Source organism: Gobio gobio (assembly GCF_949357685.1).
Source record: "Gobio gobio genome assembly, chromosome: 5".
Taxonomy (NCBI): domain Eukaryota; kingdom Metazoa; phylum Chordata; class Actinopteri; order Cypriniformes; family Gobionidae; genus Gobio; species Gobio gobio.
In genome coordinates this window covers 50,511,931-50,537,596 of record NC_137101.1, presented here as the reverse complement: position 1 = coordinate 50,537,596, position 25,666 = coordinate 50,511,931, and the positions used below count along the sequence as shown (strand labels likewise).

Sequence of the window (25,666 nt, the reverse complement as noted above, 5' to 3'; positions counted from 1 at the left end):
TACAAAACTCTAAGAATTTTCCCATAAATGTGTCCTATATCACTGAAAATGGGAGAATCTTAGCTTTTATGTGGTATATGGCACATTATCAGAATAATAATGGTTAAAATGTTTTGCAATTTTAAAAATAAGCTTAATTTTAAAATTGGAATTTCTCAAAATCATGATTTTCTAAGGCCGAAATTCAGCTAATTTTTGACATGGTCTTACTCAGTCAATATTAAAGATATCAAGGTTATATTTTCACAGAATGTTCTTTACATTATGTAGGATGATTTTATGTATAAAACAGTGAATCACCAAAACATGACTTTAGCTGGGTTTTCACAGACAGGGTCACAAATATTAATGCCCATAATTCTCTATTGAGCTAATTTAAATGTAATAACATATGTGGCCGAGGTGCTACAATCATGCAGCTGTTTTACAGTAGTACAGTATTTTGTTGTCATTTTAACTAGATTCATTCAGAAACATTCAGAAAGGAAGGGACTTTGCAAGGTCATATACTCAGATAATGCGAAGACCTTCAAACGAGCAGATCAGGATCTAAAGGAGCTTTGGAAGTCAAAGAGCCTGATCTCAGAATATAATTTTTTATGTTTTTTTTAAAACATGAATACCCGCTGGTTTCTGGCTTGGTTGGCGGTGTGCCTGGCCGTGTTTGTGATTGCGGCCGGCTCGGGAGCGAGTGTGGTGACTGCCGTCCTCAGCTACACGCAGGAGGAACTTTTATTACTCTTATCCCGGTCTCTTTTCTGCAATTCACAAATGGATTTACCAGAAGATTGCTACAAACTGGTTAGGAATTAGAGGATAAATGAACGAAGGCGCTTTCCAAAGAAACGAGGATCGAAAGGAGGGGTCCGTCAAAGGCTTAAAAGAAGAAGTTTTAAACCTCCTCTACCGGTAAACACCTTATCAAATGTTGAGGACACAGAGTGGCAACTGTTCTTTGATGCATGTGAAGATGTACATGAAATTACTGATACCATTACATCTTACATAAGGTTTTGTGAAAGCAATTGTGTTAAGACTAAAACAATTCAAATGTAATGTATAGGTTATGGTTTACTAAAGATCTCAAAATGTGTTTAAATGAGATAAAAGCTGCATTTTTAAACAGTGATAGGGAACTGGTTAGAGATAAAAGGAAGGAATTCAGGAGTCAAATAAAGAAAGCTAAACTAGCATATAAAGATAAGATTGAAAATAGGTTATATACAGGCAATGCTAAGAAGGCATGGGAGGGGCTTAGTAGTATTATGGGAAGAGAGAAGAAGAAACAGGTGTGTTCTTTACAAGGTGCACTTTCTGTAGAAGATTTAAATGTTTTCTTTGCTAGGTTTGATAGGGGGGAATGTACTACTGAATGTGAGAGAATATGTCTTAATATTCCGGCATATGAACCTATTAAGTTTAAAGAGTATGAAATAGCAGCCAGTCTTGCCAGCATAAAGCCAAATAAAGCACCTGGCCCAGGCGGGTTAAAGGGTTGTGTGTTAAAATACTGTGCTTTTCAACTAACTGGTGTCCATATCCAATTGTTCCAGTTCTTGTTAAATTGTAAGGTGGTACCAATTTCATGGAAAACAAAGATTGTTCCAGTACCTAAAATATCTAATCCCAATCAGTTTAAAGATTTTAGACCGATAGCTCTAACATCCATGCTGGGTAAATGTATGGAACGAGTATTAACAAGGCATATTTGGAACAACGTGGTTAAAGATTTGGACCCCCTACAATTTGCCTATAAGGGAAAGAAGGGCACAGATGATACTATTATAACCTTATGTGATTTTGTAGCTGAATATATACAAATTAGGATTTTATTTATAGATTTTAGTTCAGCTTTTGATTCGATTTAAATTGATATTCTTTTGCAAAAATTAATTGATTTAGGAGTAAATGGTGATTTTATTTGGTGGATTAAAGACTTTCTTTTAAATCATCCTCAAAGAGTAGTTGTCAACGATATGGTGTCAAAAACAATTATTGTAAATACAGAAGTTCCACAGGGAACTATTTTATCACCTTTACTTTTTAGTTGTATGCAAAATAATTTAAAATCAAGGATTCATATTTTAATTTATTTAAATACACGGATGATATGGCACTTGTTGGCCAGCTGAGTAAAGCTGGAACAGAACGAGATGCACTGTATTATAATTACATACATTTGCTTCAAAACCGGTGTAAACTGAGCTCACTGGTGATAAAAATTAGAAAAACCAAAGAATTAATTATTAGTAGGAACAGAGCAGATGTTATTGAAGGTTTAGAACCTTTGATACTTGATGGATATCAAATACAAACGGTTGGAAGTTTTAAATATTTAGGAACACTTATTGATAGTAAATTGACATTTGCTGGAAATGTTGAGTATGTCCTTAAAAAAGCAATGCAGAGATTATATCTTCTTAGAAGGTAACAACACTTCGGTGTGAGTCAATATATTTTAGAGATGGGTTATAAGAATATTGTCGAGAGTGTTATATGTTTTAATATGACTGGTATGGACTATTGCCAGTTAAAGAAAAGCAAAAACTGTGCAGAGTAGGTCAAATCGCTAGTGCAATTGTAGGACAACCACAAAGATAATTGAATGAAATTTTATCAAATTAGAGTAAAACATAAAGCACAGAATCTTTATTGAAGATTGTTCTCATCCCTTGAATATTAAATTTCAGCTTTTACCATCAAAAACAGTTTAGGCAACAGTGTCTCAAATATAATTTGTGCCCACTGCAGTCAGAATTTTAAATACTGGGATCTGAGCGTGAGGGGGATTGTGTTACTTGTTGTCTTTTTATTTGATTATGTCTCATTCATTCACTCACTCCATTCTAAATCAGGTTTTTCTCCAGCATGAATTCTCAAGTGTTTTTTAAGATGTCCTTTCAGATCGAAACTCTTTCCACACTGAGGGCAGGTGTAAGGGCCCTTTGCAGAGTGAATTCTCAAGTGGTTTTTAAAATGTCCTTTTCGGTTGAAACTCTTTCCACACTGTTGGCAGGTGTGGGGTTTCTTTCCGGAGTGAATTGCCAAGTGGTCTTTAAAATATCCTTTATGATTGAAACTCTTTCCACACTGAGAGCAGGTGTAAGGTTTCTCTCCAGAGTGGATTCTCATGTGGACTTTAAGGCTTCCTTCTCTATTGAAACTCTTTCCACACTGAGAGCAGATGTAAGGCTTCTCTCCAGAGTGAATTCTCATGTGGTTTTCAAGAAGTACTTTCATATTGAAACTCTTTCCACACTGAGGGCATGTGTGTGGTCTCTCTCCTGAGTGAACTGCCAAGTGGTATTTAAAATGTTCTTTCTGATTGAAACTCTTTCCACACTGAGAGCAGGTGTAAGGCTTCTCTCCAGAGTGGATTCTCGTGTGTCTTTTAAGGTTTCCTTCTCTATTGAAACTCTTTCCACACTGTTGGCATTTATAAGGCTTTTCTCCAGTATGAATTGTCATGTGACTGATAAGGTTTCCTTCTCTACTGAACCTCTTTCCACACTGTTGGCAGATGAAATTACTTCCAGTTCCAGTCATTTGAGCTATTTTTCGTGAAGAAGTGTTTTCAGTCTGTGAGCGACTAAATGTTTTTTCTCCAGTAATGAAATCATGATTGTTATATTGATCTTTCCCTTTCATTTAATTCAACACTTCACTCTCCTCTTTCAGTGTTATCAGGTCTAAGGCAAAAAAGACAGAAACAAGTTAACACCAATTTAATAGCACAAAGCAACAGACATCCAAACATACATGTTAAGCATTAAAACCAACTGCAAGCAAAAGAGCACAGCAAAACAAAAGAAAAATAAAACAATGATATAAAAAACAACATGAGACATAATTTTAGTTAATTATTATTAATTTTTAATTTTCCAGAGAAACAGTATTTGTGAAGAGTTCCCATCATTGTACAGAAACGGTTGGTTGAAGTTACAAAGACCTACTTTTGCCATATGATTGTGTATCAAAGTAAAATAATGACAAATGTCTTTGAAACACAAAAGTATGTTGAATTGCACAAAAATGCATTTTTAGAGGCTAAAATTCTACGTGGTTGTGTATTTAAGCTGTGAATATTTCCACTGAAAACATTTTCACATGCAATTTCATTAACAAAAATAATTCATAATCACTTTTGCAGACTTAATTTGCAACACATTAACTCAGTTTAAAAATAAAACCTATAATATTCAACAGGACATTTTCCTTCCACTTTATTTCGCTATACAAATTCACTTGGTTCAAATTTGGCAGAGTATTCAACTTTGCACACCTGGGAACTGCAGGAATAGCAGTAAAGCACTGATACCTCATCTCCACCTGCTGTTAGTTGAGCAGGTGTTGACCAAGTCCATAGCCTTCACAAAAACTGATTTACAGAAAAGGAACAAGCAGTGTGTTACCATTATCAGGACCAGTTGCCTATATATGCAGAAAAGCTGAATGAGAGATAAAAGCTGCATTTACGTTTAATAAAGAGTCATGGTTTCCCTTCCTGTGTACATGTAAGCAGCTTTTCTACCACAAAGCAGAAAATGATATTCCCCCGACACTGATGTACAGAACAAACATTACATATGACTAGGGCTGGGCGATGTATCGAATATTAGCTAATTTTGACGACGATATAACATTTAAAAATATTGTGAATATCGAATATTTCAAATTCAAGTATACTTTCCCAAAGAATGCGCCGAACATCCAATATTATGTCCCCTTTTCGTCTTGTCACATAGCAAAATGGAGACTACGAACAACACAGGTGTGGAAAGAGACACGGGGGGTGATGAAATAGTCCCCCAAAAGGAACATACAATCTGCAATATGAGGGTGGTTTGGTTTTCAGATAATGGATACCAATCAAAATACCGTCATTTGCAAGGTGTGATAATAGTTAATAGCTACAAAGGGTGGTAGCAGCACTAATCTCTTTCATCACCTCAAGCATCATCCTGTGCAGTATGAGCAATGCATGAAACTCCGTGAGCCATCATCACTAGCCTCGACCTCTTCATCTGCAGAGAAATCTGGTAGGTCTGTCATCCCTAAACAAATAAAGCTGGTCGATTCATTCCCTTGTGGTGTGCCATATGCGAGAAATAGTAAAAAGTGGGAACAAATTACATTGGCGGTCACGTTTCACATGAAAAACACATTTTAAAGTTCTATGGACGAGCCGAACCTGCAAAACCTACAACCCCAAATCAGAAAAAGTTGGGACAGTATGGAAAACGCAAATAATAAAAAAAAGAAGTGATTTCTAAATTTACTTTGACTTGTATTTCATTGCAGACAATATGAACACAAAATATTTCATGTTTTGTCTGGTCAACTTCATGTCATTTGTAAATATGCATCCTTTCCTGTCATTCAGACCTGCAACACATTTCAAAAAAAGTTGGGACAGGAGCAATTTAGGGCTAGTAATGAGGTAAAATGGTTAAATAATGATGTGATTTGAAACAGGTGATGTCAACAGGTGATTGTAATTATGATTTAGTACAAAATCAGCATCCAAGAAAGGTCTAATCCTTCAGGAGCAAAGATGGGCCGAGGATCGCCAGTTTGCCAACAAATACGTGAGAAAATTATTGAAATGTTTAAAAACAATGTTCCTCAAAGAAAGATAGGAAGAGATTTGGATATTTCACATTCAACAGTGCATAACATAATTAAAAGATTCAAGGACTCTGGAGGAATTTCAGTGCATAAAGGACAAGGGCGCAAGCCTAAACGGAACAACCGTGATCTCCGATCCCTCAGGCGGCACTGCATCAAGAATCGTCATTCATCTATAAGCCATATCACCACATGGGCTCAGGACTATTTTGGCAAACCTTTGTCAAGTACCACAATACGTAGTTACATCCACAAATGCCAGTTAAAACTGTACTGTGCCAAAAGGAAGCCCTATGTTAACAGTGTCCAGAAGCGCCGTCGACTTCTCTGGGCTCGGAGGCATCTGGGATGGACCATCACACAGTGGAAACGTGTACTGTGCTCAGATATATCAGTATTTCAGGTATTTTTTGGGAGGAATGGACGCTGTGTGCTCCGGACCAAAGAAGAAAAGGATCATCCATTTACATTTTACATTTATGCATTTGGCAGACGCTTTTATTCAAAGCGACTTACAGTGCCCTTATTACAGGGACAATCCCCCTGGAGCAACATGGAGTAAAGTGCCTTGCTCAAAGACACACTGGTGGTGACCGCTGGGATTGAACCAGCAACCTTCTGTGTGTCAGTTCAATGGTTTAACCCACTGGACCACCATCTCACATCCAGACTGTTACCAGCAACAAGTCCAAAAGCCAGGGTCTGTCATGGTATGGGGTTGTGTCAGTGCCCTTGGCAAAGGTAACTTGCACTTCTGTGAAGGCACCATTAATGCTGAAAAGTACAGAGATTTTGGAGCATCATATGCCGCCTTCAAGAAGACATCTTTTCCAGGGACGTCCATGCATATTTCAACAAGACAATGCAATACCACATTCTGCACACATTACAAAGTCCTGGCTGCGGAGAAAGAGGGTACGGGTACTTGACTGGCCTGCCTGCAGTAAAAAAAAATTCAAGGACTACAATCAGAAATCTCATTAATAATACAAAATTAAATAAAAAAGGTAAATAGATAAATAAAAATACACCAATAAAACAAAATGAAGTGCAATGACTGGCAAATTTAAATATAAGAACATTAAAAAAATTCCAAAAATGTCAGTGCACATATACAAAATACAATTTGGAACTTATTAATTAATATATATTACATATGTAAAGTTTATAATGGCTATTATTGGTCAATAAATAATATTTTATAATATTGTCAGACCTGATTTTGAGAAACTGTGTTTTTTTAGCTGTTTTTCGGCACTTTCACAGCAGGTTACATTGTGTCAGTATGTGGCAGCGAGGGGCTCTTAATGAGTTAGTAAACCATTCATTCAATGCCGATTCATTCTGTTGCTGTGCCGAATTCTGTGACCCTAGTAATAAGGGTAGGGTCACATGATCTGTAGGGTCACATGATCTGTAGGGTCACATGATCTGTAGGTCACAGAATTCGACACAACACTGGAATGAAACAAGGTTGTAAACAAGGACATTTTTCTGAACACTGAACAAAACCGTCATGTGTTTTTCAAATACGGCCCCAGCGGTGCGTTGCTCAAACAGCTGCTGTGTTTATTCAATGGCCATAGAGAGAGCTGTGTAGAGTGTATACCTTAGCATGCGGTCACAGGGTGGAGAAGGTGTTATTGTTCATTGGTGATCGGACTTGTAATGTTATGGGCCAGACATGAGTGTTTCTGTGTGTGTGTGTCTCTCCGCGAGAGTGTGAGTGTGTGCGTGCGTGTGTTAGATATGGGTAGGTTTAGGGGTAGTGTAGGGGGATATAATGTAATAGAAATGGGATAGAATCCTCATAATGTAGTTGCATCAACATATGTGTGTGTGTGTGAGAGAAATGTGTTGGTTTAGGGGTAGTGTGTGTGTGAGCATGTTTTTGTGAAATATCAGGACACAAATGTGTATATTGACATGGGTATGACATAGGTATTACAAAAAGAGGGTGAAATATGAGGACGTTACCCATGTCCTCACTTTTCAAAATGCTTATAAATCACACAGAATTAGTTTTTTCACAGAAAGTGAACTGCACAGTCTCCTGTGATGGGTAGGTTTAGGGGCAGGGGCAGTGTAAGGGGATAGAAAATACGGTTTGTACGGTATAAAAACCATTACGCCTATGGAATGTCCCCACATTTCACAAAAAACCCTGTGTGTGTGTGTGTGAGAGAGAGAGAGAGAGAGAGAGAGAGAGAGAGAGAGAGAGAGAGCAGAGCAGAGACCCAATCCCATTAAAATCCTGTAGAATTGATCCTACAGGACATATATGTATTGTCTTATAAGACAATTCCCACAGAATCCAATAGGAATCAGATGAGAATCTTATAGGACAAGACATAAAATATCCTATAAGACTATTTCTAACGGAATCCTATAAGAATGGTTCCAAAATATATGTTATATAAATTCTAAATGGAATCCTGTACAGATTTCTTATAGGAATCCTTTAGGATTTTTTGATAAGGGAATGCTTGTCTGCACACTCGCTGTCGGTCTAGACTAGAGCATAACAGCATTGTAAAATGGCTTCCATACCACCCATTCCTTACATTCTCCCAGTTCCCTTGGTTCAGGTTGCTGGAGATGTAAATATTGCAGTCAACTAGTTCTTATGGCCTCGGCATCAGCAGTACTCAAACTGGGTCTATTGCACATTTCAACGCCGGTTGAATTCCCACGTTCCGGCTCGCGCATGTCGATCAGGCCAGTTTCGCATCAAAGTTAACCACAGCGGTGTCAAAGCTCTGGCTCCTTGGAAGGCGACCACCTGGTATCAGACAGGTGTGATTATGGGTACAGTTATGAAACGGAAAGTGGTCTCGACAGATGCATCCAACCTAGGTTGGGGCGCCCTGCATGAAGGCAAGCCAGTCTCTGGCCAATGGGCAGATTCAGAGAAAAGGCTGCATATAAACCTTCTAGAGACGAGAGTGGTTATTCTACCACTTAGAGCTTTCCTTCCGTACACAAAGAACGGACAACATGTCGGTGGTATCCTATATAAATCGCCAGGGCGGTCTGAAATCAGGCTCTCTGCATTCCATGGCGAAACATCTCCTTTTATGGGCAGAGGGTAACCTGAGCTCCCTGAGAGCGGCTCATGCGCCAGGTATCCTGAATCAGGGTCCGATATGTTATCCAGAAGCGGCAATCCCCCGGAGGAATGGTCCCTTCACCCGCATACAATTCAGTTGATTGGAGCACCTTTGGCAAATCGAAAGTAGATCTTTTCGCCTCAGAAGACAATCCTCACTGCCCAATATTCTTCTCCAAACGCAAGGATACGCTGGCCCAGACACCCTCTGTATGCTTTTCCTCTGATCGTGATGTTGCCACAGGCCATCAGAAAGATCAGGGAAACCGAATCCACAGTGCTATTAATAGCTCCGCTGTGGAAAAAACGAATATGGGTCTCCGAACTGACTCAGATGTCAGACACAGCCCCATGGCCGATTCCGCTGTGCAGAGACCTCCTCATGTGGGCGAGAGGGAGAATCTGGCATCCACATCCCGAATTGTGGGCCCTTCATGTATGGCCCATCAACGGATACCCGGGAATCTCTCTGAAAGAGTTCTGAATACTATTTCTGAAGCTAGAGCCCCCGCAACCAGGCGGCTCTATGCACTGAAATTTTCTAACTGGTGTACAGCACGAAGCCTCGATTCACACTCGTGCAAGGTGGCAGAAGTGCTCGCCTTCCTTCAAGAGCTAATGGACGCTCAAGGTGTATGTTGCCACCATAGCAGCTTATCACCTTCAGGTCTCGGGACAATCACTGGGGAAAAGTGAGCTTATTGTGAGCTTTCTTAAAGGGGCCAGGAGGCTGAACCTGCTTTTATAGCCTCAGTATGCTAATTCTAGCGATCCTTATTGGTTCGCTCTCTCAGCCGCCTCGCCATAGGTTCCTGCAGTTGCCGCAGCACAGCCAATCAAGTCAAATCAAGTCAACTTTATTTATAAAGCGCTTTTAACAATGCAGATTGTTTCAAAGCAGCTTCACAGTGTTAAACAGGAAAATAATGCAACAGAATTTTATTCAGCCGTATAGCCGTTCTGGAGAAAACAGTGATGTCTTCAGTTCATTTCAATTATCATACAGTAACAGTGTGGGCTTTAGATCAGTAATTTAGTTTATATGGTTAATTTAGTTGAATAATTCGATTTATTTGGATATTTAGTTGAAAACTGTTGTCCCCAGCGCGCAGCTCGCGCTGTTCTATCTCCTGTGCAGCTGTACTGTGTTTTACATAGACACTATATACGTTTTTGCTTCATGTTCTCGAGAAAAGGAGCTTTTCCCATACGCAATACTCGTTCCCAGAGGTTGCTTGTATCATTGATACTATATTAATGTGATTGTCCTTTTTCACTTTAAACTTTGTATTAATAAAATGTTGTACTTTTATGATACCCACGTTTCTGCCTACCTCATTAAGAGAGTCGAACCTGTGTGACCTAATAACAATCTATTAGGTATCATTTATATTTCCCTGGGTCAAATTCCTAGGGTGGTGTAGTCGAAATTCCTTGTGTCTGAAATCTGTACCGCTCTGTCACATGTGCAATTGTAGTTCATTCATGCCCTTTAAGCATTCTCGCTTGGTCTGACTGTGAATGCAGACGGGAAGCATGGTGTGAGAGAGTAGGCCTTCCGGTGTGTGGTTTCTAATTTTGCCTCATACTATTCTTCTATATAAATTCTTCTATACTATTCATACTATATAAAGGGGAATAAATTACATCTTTCATCCCATCCATATCTGGTCGTGCTTCTGTCCTGAGGGTACCGCTTGATATCTGCTACAATGGCACATTGCAGAACAATAAGTAGGACTAATATCCCACCATGGTTATTCTGTTTTACATTGGTAAATATGGAAACAAAAGAAATTATAAAAAAAGTGGCATATATAAAAGCATACAACAGTATATAGAAATTAGGTATGATGACTCAATACAAATATATACAGATGCATCCAAAGATCCATTCACTGGCAAAACAGGTGCAGCTGTATTCATCCCAAAATATAATGTTAACATCAAAAAAAGAACATCAGATCCCCTCTCAGTTTTTTCAGTTGAAATAATGGCCATTATTTTAGCACTGCAATGGGTAGAGGAAGTTAAAAGGCAGTCATATGTTCAGATTCCATCCCAGCAAACACAAAAACGTTGTAAAAACGGTTTTTTTTTCACGTTGAGAAAAGGTTGTGATAACGTTTTTATCCGACGTATTTAATACGACAGATGTCGGGGTTTTTTCACGTTATAAATATGTCTTTTTACAACGTTGCAGAAACGTTTTTTTAACGTTGTTTTTACGTTAATTAGTCGCCGTGCAACGTTCTAGAAACGTACATATCACGTCTTACATGGTACTTTCTGCCCAGCAAAACAAAAAACGTTGTAAAAACGTTTCTGCAACGTTGAGAAAAGGTTGTGATAAAGTTTTTATCCGACGTATTTTATACGACAGATGTCGGGTTTTTTTCACATTATAAATATGTATTTTACAACGTTGCAGAAACGTTTTTTAACGTTGTTTTTACGTTAATTATAGTCACCGTGCGACGTTCTAAAAATGTAAATATCACTTCTTACCTGGTAGGCCTACTTTCTGTTTCCATCTGTGCTTAGATGCCCCACTGCATGTGTTCTACATCCATTGTGAAGTGTAGTTGATATCCATTGGGCTATTACGCTAACTCAGGTAAGGAAGGCAATTGCCCTGGGCCCCGCATTTTGAGGGCTGATCATTTAAACAATCAGAAATGTTATAAACATACTGCGACATCTCTGCGTCCCCCCTGGCCGCGATGTCATCCACGGTGCGCGTCCACTGGCGCGTTTTCAGTTCATTCAGTTCAATGTTTTAAATTGAAAACACTCGCTTTGCTCTGTCTGCTCTGCACCAGTATGAATGTTCAACCATCGGAAAGAAACTTAGAAACATTAGGGTATAAGCAAATTCTTAATTTAGCGTATTACAACATCAATTGATTGATTGATTTCCCGTACGAAAATTAAGCATGGTTTTAGCTAATACGAAAAAAATCACATGGGTCTTGTTTAACTATGTACAATATTATGTTAATGTTAAAATAAAGATTCTCGTAAGATTGTTAATGCAACAGTATGACTCCGTCACAGAATTTTAAAGAGTATTCACGAAGACGAAATAACAAAGAGAACGTCTTTAATCCAAATAACCATTCAAATAATACAAACAAACAAAAAACAACATTGATTAATAATTTGATTATTAGACATGGAACTGAAATAATTACAAAGAATAGTTAAATTGAATTAAAACAAATACAAAATGGCATAGCTTAACATACTACAAGTCTTCTTCGTTTTCAGAGAAGAGGGGAGGAGACTGAAAGTCAAATCATTGCATTTAAATCAGTTGTTTGTGTCTAATAACAGTTATCTAGTTCATCATCTCAGTGAAACTATTAATTTGTGAAACAACATATGAAAGTGTACCTGTCCAATCTGGGTCTGTCAAAGAAGAAAAAAAAGGCATGATTATTATCGACTGTTCTGGTATAGAAAGATCATGCTGTTGAGTTTTGGTGATTAAACCAAATGTTCTCATTACATATTACAAAATTCTTGCGTTTTTAATTTTGAAATAATAAAAATTTAGACTGAACCTATGTATAGCTAAATACTGTACCACTCTAAAAAGTCAGTTCGTATTCAATAACTGATTTAGGCTTGGCCGACATTCAAATCTTAAAATGAAAAAATTAAATTAGATCTTGGGCTACAGATAAGTGAGCCTCAATTATGAATTATTTAAGCAAACACTGACATAGCAAAAAGTAAGAAAAATAATATATTACCTCATCATCATCTTCTGCTGTGGGCAGAGCAATCTTAAAATAGGAGCACATAAGACATTGCTTAATGTCTAATTTAAAAATAAATTAGGCTATGTAAGACATTGAAATTGTAAGAAAATCTAATGTACGAAATTGCTTTTTAAAAATAAAATACAAAAGCAATATAATCAGACAAATCTTTCTGCATTTTTACATTTTCGAAAAAACTAATTCTGTATGGTTTATGGGGGCCTCAATAGTGACACGAGTCTCTCACACACACACACACACACACACACACACACACACACACACACACACACACACACACACACACACACACACACACACACACACACACACACACACACACACACACACACACACACACACACTCTCTCTCTCTCTCTCTCTCTCTCTCTCTCTCTCTCTCTCTCTCTCTCTCTCTCTCTCTCTCTATTCCAGTTATTATACATGTGCATGCAGATAATTACCCTGTGGTTTTTTGGTCCTCCACACTTATGTGGGGCATGCTTTAAAAACTCTGCCACCTCTCCCTCTATCTCTGGCATCTTGGCAGCCTTAAATGTTTGCAGGCATGCTCCTGAAAATAACATTGACAAATATATGCATGCAATTAAAAATAGGAGATATTCAAAAACTTTATTATACATTACTTTATTATACATTACTGCAGAAGATCTGAATGTCTTATTTTTTTGTTATGTTAAATTAATTTATAGTGTAAATGTTTGTTTATATGTCTCCTTTATTCAACACTCCCTATTCAGGCCATCAGCTCAAAAGTAACGACCCCAAGACCTGAATTGTGTCAGATAAAGAAAGAATACAAACTGTGTGGGCCATTTCTCCTGTAGATGGCGCTTGACTTTGGAGATACGAAGTGTACAGGCCTAGAAGAGGTCAAAAGAAGAATAGCAATGCCACATGATGCATGAGTCATTTTGAAGGTGAGCACATTGTTAAAAAGTGTCTGCAATTTAAGATATGATTGCATGGGAACACAGTCGTTGTGCTCAGGAATTTCCTGTTGAGGTAAGCAATAACTGACAATGGCCTGTTGAATTTCTGAATAATAATAATGCACTACATATTCCGCTTGTAGGACCCCTCATGATGTTTTCCTCCTTTCATCTCTACAACAGCGTAATCATTTGATACAAGCATACTTATTTGTGTGTTTTGAAAAAAAAATAAAGTGTGAGAAATTATTTGTTTCGCAGCAAATGGAGCAAGTTGCATGATCGCGGGCAGGTTGCAAAATCGCGGGCTTTCAGCACCACGTGTGTTGACAGCGACATTGTTAGTTAGTGTAGCAGCGAGCGCACGTTGGAAGAGTGACAGAAGAAAGGAAGATTGGATTTAAAGCCTTTACAATTAGGAACGATGTATACTCTTATCTGTATGACCATAATTTACGGAGTGTTTTAAGTAACGTTAGTTTCCGTTGGAGGAACGTGATCGTGCGCACGCTCTAGCATTGCTAACTTGACATTGCATCTTGTTTATTGTCAAAACAAAATATTAAAAAAAATATCACTGCAATCTCTACACGTGAAGTAAAATTTGAAGTTAATTTATTTATATGACAAGTAATCTTGTATTGCATTGTGATAATGAGCAGTGATGACGCAACACACTTTTAATATAAACTGTAATTTGTACAGTTTACAAAATGATAACAAATGTAAAAAAGATGTGCTGCATAATCTTACAGATGGGCCTAACACAAATCAACTTAGGAAAATTAATCGCCGGTGGGATTTAACTTAAACTTTACTTAAAATACTTTCTTTTTGTCATACACATGGGCGGCGATAGGAAGGCTAGCATGTGCATCGGCTGCCCCAAGAATGACCAGGTGTGTGTTTCCCGATATTGTCTCTTACTGAGGTACGGAGGCTCTAAAGGTATAACACAATTTTTATATTTAACTGAAGGTAGGCTATTCCTTCTCTAGGCGTGTTCCCCGAACTATAGGAGGTTAAGAACTTATAAATACCTTCTTACGAGTGACGTTGCCAGCCAGGCATAACCTGATTGTTGATGTTTTTCTTTACAGCTCTTTGAGAAAAGCTTTTAAGGACACTATATAAATTACAGTTATTATTATTAAGAAAAACATATATATATATCTATATATATATATAAAAAAAACTCACATTGCATTGTGGCCACCTTACTACTCTTCTATGCATTGTTTTTTAATAATTTAGTAGTCTGTTGTGAGTTACTTCCTTACTTGTTATCAGTCCCATAACAGGAAGGTCCTGAAACACCTTTTTCCCCTTTCTCCCTTTCAGGCTGTATTTGGACCACAGCATATTTGTCCCGATTGCCCGCAGTATTCTGCGAACTGACTGGCCAACTGTGGCAGAACACAGTCTCACACTGAATGCTGTCTATAGACATGGGAAAAAACATTTTCAATATTTACTGTATTTAAATGTAAATATCATTTTATGAATAAATTATGTTTATATTTAGATTCTTATATGGAAGGACAAGCACCAGGGATTTTCTAAATGGCCTTTCTTGGTTTAGTTTTAGACAGAATGCAGACAGCTCTTCTTCTGTCTTCATCTGCTCAATGCTGGCCTGTTCTTCTGCTGCTGCTGCATAACGATTTCTCGCAACTGACGCAGCTCTCGTAGCACTTCATCGACTTTTCGATTCAGTGTGAGGTAGTCTGGAAAAAAAACTTCATGGTTGCTCTGCCAGGTACAATATAACAGGTAAATGCAACAGCTCAATAGCATAAAAGTAATACTTTGCTCTTCGTCCTCAGTCCCCTGACAGTGTTTTGCAGGGCAAGGCTGATGCTGTAAGTAAAAAAAACCCCATTTGTTTAAATGCTCATTTGTTTATAGAAATATAATAGTTTGCAAACAATTTTTACCACTTACTTGGTGGGCAATGTGTTGTAGCATTTCTGCCTGGTAATAAATAGCAATAAACATATTGGTTGCTTTTTTTTTTATTTTATTGGTTGGTATGATTTTAACAGCTTCAAACTAATTGTTCTTGCAGGTCACTTACTGTCTTGTGGCTTGTACTGCCTGATCTCCGTGAAGACTGGAGCTTGTGGTCTGTTTCCAGCCATACATTGGAAACGAGGACGCTTTGGTGTGACCAATTCTGTGAGTGAAGACCAAATATATATATATAAGCTAACACTGGTCTCTCTCCGAGACACCTGCCGCTGTTCTCCACAGTTTCTCCTCACACAACAACTCAATTTGTCTCCTCTAATCGTTGTTCTGTCTAATCCTGGTCTGTCCCTAATTGTGTGTCATAATTATAATGCTGTGGTCTGCCATATGAGTATTAATAAACATTTATAATGTCCTCAGCGTCCGACCTGTCATTGCGATCCATTGTTTTCCTATCGCTAAGATTCACCGCACTCCCTCTCGTTATCTCACGTCCGGTTTTGGCATTTTTAGATGCGGAAGTAAAATTTTCTCACAAAAACGACTCCAAAAGCCTTAATAGCGTATTTTAAAGTATATTTTAAAGAAAATCTAGTTCCTACATTATTTTTCTAAACATTGACTCACTGGAGTCTCTAACCTGCAATATGCCCTTTAAGAGAAACGTGACTATCTCTGATATGCATGACGCTCAGATTATTGGAGAACAGATTATTCTAGAGTCTAGACATGTGGGACCAATCTCATCACGTTACGAAGAAGCACATACACATTTTAATACAAAAAAATGATGAAGCATAGTCTACTCTATCTATAGGCTGTCTGCAGGCAACCACGACTTTTCTTATGAACACAAAGAAGAGCGTTTCAGTGACTGAAATTTTCATCTGTTCCTCACAATTATAGCATATCCTTTTCGTTCCGCCAGAAGAAATTACTGGTTTGGAAGTCTGAGTCACGGTAATTTCATTTTACTGAATTAAAACCAGTTGTAATATCTGTGTTTCACCTCTACACTTTCATTTATGAGGTGAGGTGAGGCTTTAACTCCTTGGACCCAAGAGTAGACTTTTGTCCACTGTAGTGGACGTTATATTTTAGTGAATTTCTCTGACATCATACATGTCACATATGTCACAGTCTGGATGTCCTTTAAAGAGCACATTCGGGGCTTTGCAGGGATACCAAATGTTTGGAGGTTTCACCAGGACAACAACTTCTTCTTGGTCTTTAAAAACGGCTGACATTAATGTTGAGCACTCTTATGGAAATATGATCATATTTTTTAATTCTAATTTAAATTGGATTAATTTTCAAATTGTTTGTTATAAATCAACATCTCAGGAAAATGTTATGGGGTTTCTAATCAAAATATGACTTTCTGTTACAAAACAGGGCATTGATTTCATAAATGACCACTGTAGTGGACACCAGGAGTTAAATCATGTTTATCAGGCATTCTGGAGACATAACAAGTGAATAGGGAAAGAAATTACATATCAATATTCCTATGAAACATTAGATATTATTATGAAAATGTTGCCAATTATTCCACTTCTTTTTTCATTACATGTCGCACCAAGAACACATTAATATGCAAATTAGATGCAGTGAATAGATACATTGTATTGAATGGGAAAATCCAAGTATTGTCATTTTGCCCACATATTTCATAAAGTAAAATGGTATATGAATGCATTTCATAACATAGTTCAGAATCATCTTTAAATAAAGTTTGTTTAAAAAAAAAACCCTGGAACCTAAAAATTGATTGGTGAATTAAAAATAAATCCCATTGTTTTTGCGTATACATGCAATTTCATGTCATTATATTTTTTTAACAACTGAGTCCTGCTGTCAACTACAGAGTACATATCATAACATATGAATAAAATAGCATTTTTCAAAAATGTTTTTTTCCCCATTTGTTTCTTATGCTCTAAACAATGTAATGACATGAAAAAATACTAAATTAAAAAAAAAAACATTCTGGGTCCCTTATTAATGAAAAGCATGGGAACTTCAACTAACTTGAGTATGAGTATTCAATTGAAACCCTCTTTTAGAATTTCGTAAAATATATATATATATCTTAAACCTCATAATGTTTGCAAAACGATACCGAGACGATTTATTTTTATTATTTTATTTATTTGGCGAGGTTGAAACAACATGAAAGATTAATATGCTAAAAATAAATTAACGTGTAGGCTACTACAATGTGTATAAACAAAATCCCTGTTGTAATGTGTAATGTGAAGAAAATAGTATTCAAAAGAAAACAGAATGTCACGTGTTTGAAGGCACGGAACTCAAAGGCCCAACATTCTATTTTGGATTGTGACATCATAATGGACATTATTACAGAGAATCCTGGAGAAAAGACCTTCATTTTGCATCTGACTGTTGTTGTTGTTGCTTCTTGCTCATTCAAGACAGTTTTGTTGAGGAAATCTTCACTCCAGCATTTAAACATGTGGAACAAAGCAAGCAATACTCTCCAGAATCCGCCACTGCTATGCACAGGCAAACAGATTTTCAGCAGATCTTCTGAAATGCTAACAGGACGTCAAGGTCCTAGATCTCCTGTCTATTTTATGGATGTGGTAGAGAGAAACAGCACAGACCCTTCATGTGGACCAGTGAGGGTGGACAACGAAGCGTCTCTGTCTGAAAGCCCTGTTGCCTTGTCCACAAAAATACCTGTTCTGGAACTAACCCATGTTCCCGTCAAGCCTGGCCGGAACAGGTCAGCTGGACATTGCTTTTTGCCAAAGGCTGAAAAGAAGAAGAAGACTGAATCAGTTTCAGGTGTAACCCCAGGGCATCGAGGAGCCAGGTCTTCTGAGCATTTCAAGGAAGTGTCGGTGAAAAACATCACATACCCTTCATGTGAGTCTGACCTGAATGTCAGTGCTTCCTTACATCTTTATCTTGAGAGTCAACCAGTGAGAGTGGACAGACGTCCGTCTCTGCGCCAACACCCTGTTGCTGTGTCCAAAATCATGCCCGCTCCTGTGAAGGTTCTAGCTGGACAAAGGTCAATTTCATGTGAAAGACCTCCAAGACATCAAGGGCTCTGCATTTCTACAGATCTAATTGATTTGGTGGGGAGAAACATGGTAGAACCTTTATGTGAGTCTGATCTGCCAGCCATTGCTCCCCTTTGCATCCCCCGACTGCCCAGTCTCGCAAGTCGGCCAGTGAGGGTGAGCAAACGCACATCTCTGTGTGAATCTGCTGCTGTGTCCATGAACACGTCTGTTCTGGAAATAACCCATGAAAAAACCTTTTCTGCTGACCCACAGAAAAGAGGCAGTGATGTTCTGAAGATGTAGAGATGAAGAGGGCTCAGCTTACAGCTTATAAAGCATCCACACGCTAAGGAAACAAGATAATAAAAATATTCTTTGTGCATCAGAAAGCTTTGTGTGCATCTAAAAATGTTTCTTTGTTGATTAACAGGTGTGACAGGTAATTAAATGTACATTAAACATGCATAATCATTGTTTAAACAGCATTTGACAATTAATTGTACAGCACAAATTATTTCATGAAGAAAAAGCTTTAACAATCATATTTGCAATATGCCAGCCATTTCATAGTCTAAAACCTTCTGTATAAATATCACTCCCACACTCCAATGTTTAGAAATTTGACACAGACATATGAGAATCTATCAATATTTCTCCTCATCTGCACACTTTTGAACTAAAAGCCCTGAGGGATGTTGATTTGTCGCGAGTCTTCGTGAGGAGAATAGAGGAGTTTTTTTATGAATGAGAGCAGCTGAGGCTCAAATTACAATCAAACGGTACCGAAAACCGCGGTTTTCATATTCATAACTCCTGACACATATTAACAAATGACTGTGACTATAAGACTTTGAGAATAAAACAGAGGTAAAAAATGGAAGCTTGAGTCTTAGATCTTTTAAATGATATATAGTTTGTCAAGGTATATACTTACATCTGACAGTCATTTGAGCTAATTTAAACAAATAAAGCTTGAGGACGAATGCGCCCTCAATCCGGTTAATTCACATCGATCATGACTCAAAAACGTTACATCAGTTTTGAAAAAATTTAAATGAAATCATATAAAGCCAATTCAGTTTTGAACACACATGATAAAGAAATCACAAAAACACACCAAAACACATCACCATGCCTGCACAAGTTGTAAACATGCAGTTATTAATCAGTGTATTATGAATTTGCCAAACACAGGAGAGAAATTCATCTCCACAGGCGAACCGCTCACATAAACCTTCACACTCATTCCCTCGGTTAAAACTACACTTCTGCAGATTAAACGCCTTTAAACTTGGCTCTAATGAAAGATAACATACTAGCGCTTCTCATTTACACATCTTAACAAAACACAGATCAATTAATCATCGATTCTTAACCTTTAATACGCTTTTGACGTCACAACTGCGATCCACATGCGATTTGAATATTTCAAGTAAAAGAGCTGGGCTTCAAATAATTATTTCATTATTACAGTGTAAAACATTGGGGAAGTGACCGCATTATGCCCACATAAAGAACTATAAAATAGAAAGAATTAAGTAATTGCAAATAGTATTTTATATCACAGGACATTTAAGATGTCTGTTGTTTAATTTTTTATTTAGAGAAATGCAGTGTTAGCTAACTGTGTGATTTATACATGTCTGAAATTCATAACTTTGGACAAATCAACTCTGATAACAGATCACTCTAAATTGTAATGATTTTCAAAAAGTTATGGGGAAGTTTCAATATAAAGTATATTCTGACAGAATCTGTTCTGAGAGGAGGGTTTCTGACAGGAAAATATATTTTCTGAAGTGATTTTGACCCCAAAACAACTTATATTAATGATTTTTAAAAAGTTAAGGGGTAAATTTCAACATAAAATATATCCTGACAGAATCTGTTCTCAGAGGAGGGTTCCTGACAGGAAAATACATTTTCTTTGGGTTCTGTTGTGTGTATAGCAGTTGTGACGTCACCGGCGCGCTCCCGCTGCGCGCTCTCGCTTCTTCAGTCCGTTGGAGATCTGTGGGGAGAAAGGCGTGTGTTTTTTTTCACTCGTGTTCAAAAGCGTCTGAAAGGTTAAGAATCGATGATTAGTTGATCTGTGTTTTGTTAAAATGTGTAAATGAGAAGCATGAGTATGTTCTCTTTCATTAGAGCCAAGTTTAAAGGTGTTTTATCTGCAGAAGTGTAGTTTTAACCGAGGGAATGCAGTGTGAAGGTTTATGTGAGCGGTTCGCCTGTGGATGAATAATTTCTCTCCTGTGCTTCAATGTTTGGCAAATTCATAATACACTGATTAATAACTGCATGTTTACAACTTATGCAGGCATGGTGATGTGTTTTTGTGATTTATTCGTCGTGTTCAAAACTGAATTGGCTTTATATGTTTTTATTTAAATCTTAAAAACTCGTATAATGTTTTTAAGTCGTGAACAATGTGTTTAAACTAGTTTCAGTTATAACATTTAAAAGTGTTGATTCATTTTGTGACACTTTTTATGTCACCTTACATGGAAAGTGCTTATTCATGCTTGAAATTATCAGTTTAGTATTTGAGAGAGATCTACAAACCTTTTCTCTCTGCTTAAGGATCAGTTGAGCTCCTCTGGATGAAGCATTATCATATTTACTGTTAATACCTTCACAATTCATAATCAAAGAGCCATGTTTGCAGTTGTGCCACCCTGACATTTAAGAAAATTTACAAATTGTGAAGTTTTAAAACTATTGATATTGTAAAATGTGTTTATATTAAAGGTTTCAAACCTAAAATTACACCAAAGTATTTAGTTTAGAATTTTTTATCAACACATTTACATTTTACATTAAAGGTCCTGTTCTTCGTGATCCCATTTTTCAAACTTTAGTTAGTGTGTAATGTTGCTGTTAGAGCATAAATAATACCTGTAAAATTATAAAGCTCAAAGTTCAATGCCAAGCGAGATATTTTATTTAACAGAAGTTCCCTTTCAAAGCCTACAGTGAACGGCCGGTTTGGACTACATCCTGGTATTTCCTGCTTTAATGACGTCAGTAGAGCAGTTTGTTGACTAACCTCCGCCCACAAGAGTACGCGAAAAAGGGGGCGTGGTCTTGTTGCTCCCTCGTGGAGAAGAGGAAGTGCTGCGTTCGGTTCGGTTGCGTTTGTCGCCATGTCGTTCAGACGCTGTTATTTTCATCCCGGAGTCAAATCATCTTTGTTTGGCGTTCAGGGGCTGTAGTTTGAGCGTGTTCATCTCCCCGTTATGGTAAGAGCCGTGACCTTTCCGGGCAACGTGCCCTAAGCTGCTGTCCAATCACAACCCCAGATAGCAATGAGTCGGCGGACCACCGGCGGTGATCCGGCGGCGGTAGAAGCGTCAGAATTGCGTAATCGCAAACACGTTTGACGGCGCACCGCCGGCGGCAGCCGCTTTTTAAAAGCGGAAGCCGGCTTCCTACAGCCTTCGTTCCGCCGCCGGCCCGCAGGCAAACCGCCGTTCCGCCGCCTTTATACCAAACGGCGGCCCGTCGGAGGCAAACGCTATTTTCGAGCGATCTGCCTCCGCTTATTGTGTAATAAATAATATATATATATTTATTTATTATTCATATATTTGTAACATGCAGTTTATGAAGGATAATGATTGAACAAACCAGACAAATCCCCATTTGGCGTTTTAATTCCACATTTTAAAGTACAGTCAATGATACAAGATAATATAAATGAAATATAAATAAGATGAAATATAACAGAAAAATAAATAAGCTTAAATAGGCCTATAAATAACAAAATATAAATGAAATATAAATAAGATGAAATATAACAGAACAATAAATAAGCTTAAATAGGCCTATAAATAACAAAATTTTTACTAAAGAAAAAGTAATTTAAAAAGAAGTAATTTCCACAGTGAACAGTGTGGATTGAGTGTAGCCTGATACTTCTGGCTTCTTTAGGATGATACTGGGAATGCTTTTAGGGTTCCAGTTGTCAGTGATACTGGGGTGTCAGTAGTCAGCCTAGGTGTAAGAGGTCGGCTGTGGGTCCCTCTCGGCTGTGCGGCGTCTTTTTCCACCTTCACGGTCCGATGCTCCTTTCAGGTAACGCATAACGTTAACCTGGACCGCCTCATCAGTGGCATCCTGGGTTGCCGGGTTCTTCCGGATGGCTCCTGTAGAAGATACAGATCTGTCATTCCATTTGAATTGCATAAGGCCACAAACATCTACTTAAATATACAACAAATTTATATATATATATATTACTTTGAACAATGGTCTTCAGGAACATGTCTCTAAAACATGCTTTATCCCCTACACCAGTCCAGGTTGTATTAATGGAAAGGTGATTAGAGAAGATACTCTGAAGCATTCGCCACACGGTTGTCTTTAGGTCCCTCCCACATTTTATTGCCAAAAACCGAAGCTGAAAATACAAAAAAGTGTTACAAATTACATATCTCTGAAGCTTCATACATAAATATAAAAATGTGACAGGCTGTGGATTCAGACTGTAGAATATGCAGTGTACAATCTTAAATTTTACTTTTTAGATTACCCTACAGCATTATAAACAAAACCAGCACACTTACAAATCGTTCCTGGAGCTCTTTATCCTGCCTCATACTGTTGTCAAGCAACGCCAAATCTTCCTGGGTGTCTAGGGGGAGTAACAGACCCCCTGGCAGGGATAACTCTCCAACAGACACATTGGCACTGAAATGTTGCAGCATAGTGTCCATTTTGTTGTCCATGCTACGCACAACATCGCCAAACTCTCCAAGACGTCGCAGCATTAGGGTCTGATCTGCACCTACAGGGGTTCACAGAATAAAAGAATAAAGCAGTCAGTCCTGGTCCCTCAACTACTAAACTATGACATTTACATCTAGGTCTACTACATGTACAGGTGGCCCCAGTGGGAATTAAACCAACAACCACAGGTGTTGTTTGCAAGTTGTACCTGATTGCCCAGTACGAGCAAACGTCGTCAACATAGTCCCAATTTGCTTCACCTGCTCTTGAAGTGAGCCGCTGCCATCCGAAGCTACAAAATGAAAGGCATTTGGTAATTTTGGACCTATATCACAGTCAAAAAAGTCAAATTTAAGAAAGAGTGCATGTTCTCACCTGCTCGTGCATTGCCTTCCCTCAGGGCTTGGATCTCCTCCCTCAGGGCTTGGATCTCATCCTGGGGTCTCTGGTAATCTACATAAAAAAAATTAAAAAAAATAATAATAAATTATAATTATTATAATAATAATAATAATAATAAAAAATATATATATATATATATATATAAATAAAACAACTAAAAGGCACGATTTTCCATACTGTTAAAATGTGTACATACCTCCAGCGTTTTCACCCTTATGCTGCCAGGGTAAATTTGCTGCTGGGGGTGTAAAGCTTAGTACTTGACGAGCTGGGGGAGCAAACATAACAGCTTTAATTTCACTGCATATATTGGATATTCAGTAATGAAACAATAATTGAACTGTGCAAAGCTAATGGAATGTACAACACACCTCGACACCTTTGATCCAGAAACGGCTGGGGAGTGTAACCCATCAAGTGTCCTAATGAAAAACAGATTATGGATCAAAGGATTCCTCATCTTAAATACAAACAATAGTTTCAAAGACAAAAAACATCACTTACTTGTACTCAAACTCTTGGGTCTGTGAAGTGGAGTCTGGGTTACTGGGGAGAAACCTGGTTCAGAGAAAGAGGAAACAGAAATTTGAAAATCTAACAACGGGTATAGTTTAGTGGCAGATCTCAAATCAAGCATCACAGCAATACATACATACCAACGCTGAAGTCTACAGATGGCTCAACATTTTCGGAAATTGATGCAACTTCTGGAGCATCGGGCAGCACTGAAACCGTGTTACTCGGAACAATGTTTTCACAGCTCAAAAGAGGTTGCCGAAACGACAGCACTGCTGGTGCATCTGGAAGACTAGACTCCTCTTCATCAGAAGAGGCTTGGGGTCTGTACTTGGAATTTGATATTCTCTTTCGCTTTCCCTTCTTCTCATCGTCTGTCGTTTCAATGCTGGAACCTGTTTGGAAGCGCACCAAATATCTCTTCGCCTCTTGCCAAGATTCTAGAGCAGGGAATAATGAATGAAAGAGTCAGTTATCCACCATAAACTGACAAAGCAATTACACAGATGAAATGCAGGAAAAACAAATGCACAAGTCAGATCCATTTACCTGCTCCCTTCATGAACTTAAAGTTATGTTTCTCCCAGGTGCTGTGTGGAGGCGTGCAGCGGATGGCTAAATTGTTGCCTTTTTCTTTTTTGCGGAGGTTGAATGGGGGCCAATAGCACATGCCCTCACTGAGCCACACTTGCGGAACCACTGCAAATGGCAGATCCTCCTCATCAATAAACTGAACAATGGCAAACAGCATCTAAAATAGAAGAAAAATTAGCATAAAGTCTAAATTTTGATTAATTTCCAGGCAAAATCAATAACATTAAAATTCTCACCCCTTCAAAAAAGCAGTAATTTTTTATGAGTGGATCAACGGAAAACCAGCCTTTCCATCCGGACAAGGAAGAAGATAATATTTCTTCTGCACATTTGCTGTATGCGTAAAGCGGAGTGTATCTGATAGGCCCGATAAATGAAAAATGCCTAGCTTGGAGGATTCCACAGGGTAAGTAAAGAAATCGACCATGTTCCGGAACCTCTTGTAGATGACAAAAGTGTTGTCCATTTCATCAACGACGACATTCTGTATAACAACTATGTCCTTATTTTCCAACAGGACACAATTGTCTCCCTCTGAACGTTTCACAACAAAGTCTTGAAAGTAACACTCCTCATACTGCTTTTTCACAGAAAGACCGTTGAGGAGTGGTCCATGGTTGTGCTCTCTCAAGGACCTTGTTTTGGAAATGTTTGTTCTTCTGTGCTGACTTCTCTCCGACAATCGGCGAACAACCTGCTCCAATGGTTGTGTAGGCTTGCGCAACAGTTTCTTCAGGCGCCCAAGGAAGTTTTCAAATGGGAAGCATGAGATGTTATCAAGGACACCATACTTTTTGGCATCTTGGCTGAGGTGCACTAATCCATGCATGTTGTATGTCACATGTTCTTTCCCATAAAGCTTGCTGCAGTGATCAACAAAGAGAACCAATATTCTGTGTGCATAGTCTGCTAGGTCAGCACACAGGGACACATTCAGTAGGATGGTGATGCCAACTGAAAGCA

At 38.1% G+C, this 25,666-nt stretch overlaps 1 protein-coding gene across 1 annotated transcript; it reads right to left on the bottom strand.

The window, feature by feature from the left end:
• Positions 1-18,791: 18,791 nt before the first annotated feature.
• LOC307126320 (uncharacterized protein) lies at positions 18,792-24,393 on the bottom strand (the record flags this gene model as incomplete). Its single annotated transcript, XM_079816784.1, has 10 exons — positions 18,792-18,809; positions 22,755-22,862; positions 23,029-23,249; positions 23,400-23,483; positions 23,567-23,644; positions 23,790-23,861; positions 23,965-24,015; positions 24,098-24,151; positions 24,250-24,318; positions 24,369-24,393. 10 exons carry the CDS (start codon positions 24,391-24,393, stop codon positions 18,792-18,794), a joined length of 780 nt encoding a protein of 259 aa, XP_079672910.1.
• Between the last annotated feature and the right edge of the window lie 1,273 nt (positions 24,394-25,666).